The following is a 6,965-nucleotide window of genomic DNA, read 5'->3' as shown; positions in this document are numbered from 1 at the left end:
TCCATTTTTATGCATAATARTGAACGGATATTTAGAGCAACATCAAAGTCCCGATTTGTTCCCTTGGAGCTGGATATTTCAATAAAAGCTGCTGAGAATTTGAGGTTTTTTCTGCCAAGTCCGGAATTCATCTCTATCCTATTTTGCTATGGAAGAGGGATCCGCTGAAGAGTTTCTCTTCAAAGATCAGGACTTCTCCTCCGAACTGCTGAGGGAGCTGAATGCTCTGCGGCAGAGCAGGATGCTGACTGAYGTTACCCTCTGCTCAGGGAGCTTTGAAATCCCCTGCCACCGAAATGTGCTGGCTTCCAGCAGTCCATACTTCAAGGCAATGTTCTGTAGCAACTTCAGGGAGAGTCACCAGGCTAAAGTCATCCTGAAGGGCATCGATGCYGATATTTTGGATCAGATTATCCTCTATGTTTACACAGGGGAGATTATTATATCCACTGAGAATGTCTTGTGCCTCTTGGAGACTGCCTCCATGCTGCAGTACACTAAGCTGTTTGAGGCCTGCTCTACCTACCTCCAAGACAAGCTGACTCCTGACAACTGCCTGAGTATGATCAGACTGGCAAAAATCTTCAACTGCCAAAGCCTGAATAACAAAGCCAAGGCTATGGCTTTGAAATGTTTTCCTCTGGTGGCCTCTTCTGAGGACCTGAAGGACCTTTGTCCAACAGAGCTCATCGATTACCTTGGGGATGATGAACTGTGTGGGGAGGAGGARCAGGTCTTTGAGGCACTGACGGTCTGGATCCGGCATGACCTCCAGGCACGACAAGGCTACATCCAAGAGTTGTTCAAGAAGGTCCGACTTCAGTACGTCCATCCAACTTTCCTCTTCCATTTCATTGCTAATGATTCACTTGTTCAGTCCTCACCCACTTGCAGGAGAATCCTGGACACAGCCCGGAGACAGATGTTTTCCTTGTACAGCACCAACACGCCTGACATCAAACCCATGGTGCACATTCCTCGTAGATACTCCAACCAAGAGTTCCTCATCATCATTGGTGGCAGGAAGGACAGCCAGCAGACAACAAGGGATGTCCTGCTCTATGATGACAAGACGAACCAATGGCTGAGCCTGGCCAAACTTCCCACGCGCCTGTACAAAGCATCTGCAGTGAGTTTACACAGCAATRTTTATGTGCTCGGAGGGATGCCTGTTAGCAATAAGAAAAGCCTGGTCAGTGGTAATATTTACATTTACTCCCTCAAACTTAATCAGTGGAGGTTGATTGAGCACATGTTGGTTCCACGTTACTCCCACCGAAGCTTGGCATATAAAAATTATATTTTATCATTTGGTGGAATTGGTGAAAAYCAGGAAATCCTGAATTCTGTGGAAAGGTACGATAGTGTCTACAACACCTGTGAGAGCATGGCMAACATGCCTGTTGCTGTCCTTCACCCTGCTGTTGCTGCCAAAGATCAAAGGGTCTACCTCTTTGGGGGAGAAGATGCTATGCAAAACCCTGTTCGGCTTATCCAGGTAATGGTCACTCCTGCTTGTTGTAGCCAGTTTCTCTAAGGTGTTCAGCAGTCCATCACCCTCATGAKGAAATCTAACCACTCAAAAAACTTTTTTGTAAGTTGCAGCAAGAGGATGAGTTGRTCCATGGCCTGAATGAGCATTGCAGCTCTTCCTTTGTCTCCTGAATGTTTTTCACGCACCACCCCTGAGGCACTGCTTTGAGTGTCAGTCAGTTGTGCCACTGGTGGGCACCAGGGYGAGGGCTGCTGCAGGTGATGCCATGGCAGGTGGCAGCAACCCTCCTGCTTGGCTTCATGCCCATAGCCAGTCTCACCAAAATCAGTGCTTTGCACTTGGTGCCAAGCTGGGGTCTCTGCTGTGCACCTGCTCCCTCAGAGCAAGCGCAAACCCTTGCCATCATTAGAGCAATTAGATACTCACTCATCAAACAGCCAGAACTTAATCTGACATTCATTTTGTATAAACAGTTATGTTAAAAATGTAGCTCCTGCCACATGTTGCTGGCTCTCCGCCTGCTTTCAGCAGTTACACTAGATTAGGAGGAAAAAATACATTAAATTTTTTCTTATCTGATTTGATGCTTTAACAACATTGTAACATTTCTTTTCCCATGAGTGTTTTTCACTGTTTGAGGTGCTTTAACTAAGAAGGAYGATTAAGGCTAAGATGGCAACCAAAACATGAGCTGCTTTATGGTTATAACGGTACTTCGTTATCAGGGGGAAGGAAATGTGTTTATCAGTTAGTGCGGAGATGCCCTGGCAATATTTGCTATATTAAGAAGCAGATTGCACGACATWAAAGTTTGTGCCACCCAGATGCAGATGATTGAATGATCATCATCTGGCAACAGCTCTTTTTCTCACATAAATCGATGACTTAGATACCACTCTAAGTCCCTTTGCCAGTCTGAGTGCATACCAGTCACCAGCATAAATACAGCAGCTGGGCAAACACAGTGGCTGCCAGCAGAGCTAGGTGAAACTGAAGTTTGTTATCCCAGGAAATTGCTACAGCTAATTAGGAATACACTGAATAACTGGAAAATGAAATGAACCAGCTTGGCCTTTTGGAGAACAAGTTACAGTGATTTAATGGTGATGCGAAGATTTGCAGCCAAGAAGCTTCACATGGCAGATACACTGCCTTAGTGCTTGTGCTAGCATCTCCTGAGCAGATGAGCTTGGAGAACCAGAATGCTTTCCAAGGGGACATATTAGGAAGAAAAGTAGATACATTCTCAGATTTCCAGCAGTTTGAGCCAGAGGGTAGTATTTATTAGGGAAAAATAAAACCCAGAAGTTCCTCTGTAATTACAATTGTCAGTTAAAATGCAACATAAACAGCTGTGTGAGTATCTTTATATTTTATTCAGGTTTACCATGTCTCCAGGAATACGTGGTTTCGGATGGAGACCAGAGTAGTGAAGAATGTCTGTGCACCAGCTGTCGTGATTGGAGACCAGATTATCATCGTAGGTGGTAAGGGCTCCGTTCACCTTCTCTCTGCCTCCCCCTGCCCAGATCCTGTGGGTTTTTGCAGCCTTCGTCTTTGGGGTGCTCCCTCAAAAAGCACTTGGAGYTTGGGAAGGAAAGGAGGAGTGTGCCTACCCTCCATACATTTCTCTCACAGTCTCATGGTGATGGAAGGGGAGATAAGTTCTCCAGGAGGCCTCTCCTTACTCCAAGTAGCAGGACCTGGTGGAAGAAACTGAGGAAACACCAATGCAAGTTACTGGTAGGAAGCAAAGAGCATGGGGGTCCTGCACCTCCCCTGCTGACTCACAGCCTGGTCCTCCCTCTCTGCTCTTCCTRTAAGAATGGAAAGCATGGCTACCACAAGGACGTGGATGGCTTTGCCAGGATGGGTGAGGTGTTGGTTGGTCTTTTAGCTGCCTCCTGGTGGTAATTGTGAAACGTCCCCAAAGGGGTGTGGAACACTTGGAAAGAGGAAATTTGTCAGTGTCTTTTTCAACCTGAGGACCACTCTCTGCCCATTTCAGTTGGGTGTATTGTGTCATTGATAACTTGGCACTCTGCAGTCCTTAATGCCTTTTGCCTAACCGCAGACTGGTAGGAGGAAGCATGTGTTTAATTATTTAAGGAAAATGAGATGCAAACCAGAGGATTATATCCAAACTGCTCATGACACTAAGTGGTCATGCGGGGGAGAGGCCCCTGTTACTCTCTGCAGTGAGAACAGGGGAGAGCTGAGTCTGAAGGTCCAAGGCTCCTGTGTGGCAGATTGCACTGACCTCAGACCACATTCATATTTTCCTACCGTGGGCAAGGTGCTGCTGGGTACCGAGCTTCCACAACTCCACTGCTCCAGGACAATGTCCCTTTTACCAGCCCTTAGCTTGTATCTCAGCTGATACAAGGTTGTATCACCCCTCAGAGGAAGGGCTGTGCACTGGGTCGCTGGCATGGTGGCCAGCACAGGTGTGGTGCTTTAGGAGTGGAGTGAGCAGTGGTGGCACTGTGCTGTTGAGTACCCAGCTCCAGTCAGCAGACAGACACACCAATAGAACAAGGCACTGTTGGTCCCTTCCCATGTGCCACTGGGTTTGTATTTCCAAGTCAAGCTCTAGGAGTCTGTTTGGTAAAAAGAAATGTTTTGGGATGTTTGAAGACACATGAAGGTAACTGCAAGATCCAACTGTGTTTGACAGGTTGGTTGCCTGATCCAGTGTGTTTTTTGATGCTCATCAAGGCTTGGCTGCCAAAGTGCTACAGGACAGGGTGAGGACAAACAGGAAAGGAAGAATAACACACAGGCATTCCTGTGATGCATCATCACTTCCTAGTTTAGATATCTTAATTGTGCCAAATTATGTATTAGTATATTAGGTTTTATTGAACACTAGAGGGAAATATATTGTTATTATTCCTTCTGCTGGCCATAAGCTCTTAATTCCCATTTGTCTTTTCCACTTCTGGCTTTGCATTCAGGGTACACGCGRAGAATAATTGCTTATGATACAAAAGGCAACAAGTTTGTTAAATGTGCAGACATGAAGGACAGACGAATGCATCATGGGGCCACGGTCATCAAGAACAAGCTGTATGTCACAGGAGGACGATGTCTCACTTCAGACAATGCCATCAAGGACCTGGATTCCTTGGACTGCTATGATCCAGAGACTGATACATGGACACCAAAGGGAAAAYTGCCACACAAACTCTTTGACCATGGGTGCCTTACACTCCAGTGTGTCCCCTGCTCTAACCTTCTCTAAATGACTTTTGGTACTTCCATGATGTTTTGTGCTTTTCTTCCCAGAAAAGATCTCACCTCACTCTGCAGGGAGCACATGGGAATCTTCATGGGATCACGCAAACTCCTGACCTTGAAGGCACCAAGGGTTAGTCCTTCCCAGATCCTGTGCCAGAAAAGTCATGAGCTTTGTGCTCACGCTGTGTTCACCTGGCTGATATTGCATGTGGTGCTGCTGAGTCCAGTCTGGAGGCCTTACCCAGCATCTCGGAAAGAAACAAGTCAAAGATACTGGTTAAGAACCCAGTGCAGGATTTGTCCTTGTACAGGCTTTAAAATGAAAAGTGAATAGAGATGCTGGTATCTCCAGGGAAAGTAAAATCTTTGTTGTCCTGCAAACTCTGCTGCCTGTCACAGTCCTTTGCTGCTCAGTGCTGATGGAGCTTTCCTTTTCCAGTGGTGGGAGTGTTTACAATAGGAAGCCTCAAGCTCCAGTCTTGTAGCCAGCCCAGTGGCTTATTTATTTCATAAGAAATAAAATTTTAATGTTCCTAACAGCAAATTAGAAATTGGCAAAAGACTGATGCTTTGATCTGCACTTTCATATTGCAACAAGATGCAGATTTGTCTTTTCTGAGCTAACACTCTTCCACRGTGCAGGGAAGATTTTTGTTCCTCTGAAGGAGCAGGAGAAGATGGAATGGAAATTAAGATTGTCTGCATMTTCTTTTTCAAGGGCAGGGGTCTTTCTTCTCTTTTTGCATGAGGAATAGCAGTGGGATTAGTTAGGATGACTTTGGCCGATGGAGTTCCTGAAATCTGAAATAGCAGAGAGGACACATGGAGGAAAGGGGATGTAAAAGAGAAGAGGTATTTGGGAGGAACAATTTCTTTTTCTGCTCTCTCCAAACCACTGGGAAAAAGCCCATGAGACAAAGCCAGTGACAGGAAGCCAGCTTTCCAAGAAGAGCAAGTTTAAATCTGCCACTTGGCAAAACAGCTCTGGCTCCACCAATATTTTCATGGGGTTCTGCCACTAAGTGCATAGTTCTAAAGGGAGGGGATTAWTCATCAGACACTGAACAGTCTGTGAACTGCTGTTAAGTCACCRGGCTTGGTGAGGTTGCTGAGATAGCAAGGAGCTTTACAGACAGCACTGATGACCACCATCCAGAGAAAGCATGGCAGGAACAACACCCCTTTTTCTTCCTATTTGAAAGAAAGTGGGACTTTTCAAAGGGTACAGGATGAGGAAACCATGCTCAACCTTCTTCTTCACAAAAGACTGCACAGCCAYGTGGTCACCACCACATTGCAGAAAACCAGCTCCAGACACTAAGATCCTCTCCCATAAATGGAGCAGAAGGGTGACAGAAATAGTTAACTGAGTGGAGGGCTGGAAGGAAGTATTTGGTATCAACTACTGGTTTAACAATGCAAAATAAAAGGGCTACTATTGTTTGCATGAGCTTTGTGTTCAGGAGTCCCCATTGTTCCCTCCCTTTGTTGATAAAAGGAATTGTTTCTGCACCAGTGGGTATTGCCAGAGTTTCCTTCTAAGGATCTGAGTACCCCTGCAAAAAATGAGTGGGAACCCAAACTCCTCTCCCAGCTCAGAAGCCTTTGGCTGGATTTCTCTTCAGTCTTTCAGTCTATATCATCATCTCCTCCCTGTGCAAAGCAGAACTAAATCATGGCCCTTGCCAAATTGAGCSGGAGCAGTGATTCATCCTGCTTCCTCACAGACCAGCTCCAGCTCTCTGGAGAAAGAAGCGTTGTCATGGCCAATTATGGAAAGTCTGCCCCAGGGAGATGTTTATTCCTAACAGTGCTGCCTTCCCAAACTCTTTCCTGTTGTGACCCCACTCAGCTCCAAACTCCAGAAGACACCAATTGCTGCCATGCATTTTAACTGACACGGATTCCTGCCAGGCTCGTGACTGTACCCAAAACTGAGGGGAAAAAAAGTTGACTTGGTGCCATGATCCTATGTTTGCAATCCGTTGCCGCAGTCATTGGTTTATGCTTAGAAGCAAACAGATTTTTTTTAATTCCCGTATCATATAACCAGTGATTTTCTCTGTGTTCTTGTGGGACCAAGCAGTACCTTGAGCAGCTGGGCAGGAAATGGGGAGTGCAGAGAAGAGGCAGAGTTGTGGCAGGATTGAGCACAGCATCTTTCCCCCATCTCTTGGGGAGCCCTCACTTCACCCCCAAGTCCTTGGAGATGCCAAGAGCTATGGCCAGT

The 6,965-nt window shown here is 46.1% G+C and overlaps 1 protein-coding gene across 1 annotated transcript; it reads left to right on the top strand.

Moving 5' to 3' along the window:
* Positions 1-6,258, top strand: KLHL38 (kelch like family member 38). Its single transcript, XM_057368306.1, has 3 exons — positions 1-1,498; positions 2,877-2,982; positions 4,453-6,258. The coding sequence occupies exons 1-3, from the start codon at positions 149-151 to the stop codon at positions 4,737-4,739; spliced, it is 1,743 nt and encodes a 580-aa protein (XP_057224289.1). The 5' UTR covers positions 1-148; the 3' UTR covers positions 4,740-6,258.
* Positions 6,259-6,965: the final 707 nt, after the last annotated feature.

The sequence above is a fragment of the Malurus melanocephalus genome, unplaced genomic scaffold (assembly GCF_030028575.1).
Source record: "Malurus melanocephalus ecotype Western Australia unplaced genomic scaffold, MMel_1.1 scaffold_3, whole genome shotgun sequence".
In the NCBI taxonomy this organism is placed as follows: Eukaryota; Metazoa; Chordata; class Aves; order Passeriformes; family Maluridae; genus Malurus; species Malurus melanocephalus.
The sequence above is the reverse complement of the archived record's forward strand: the minus strand, read 5'-3'. Positions and strand labels throughout refer to the sequence as shown.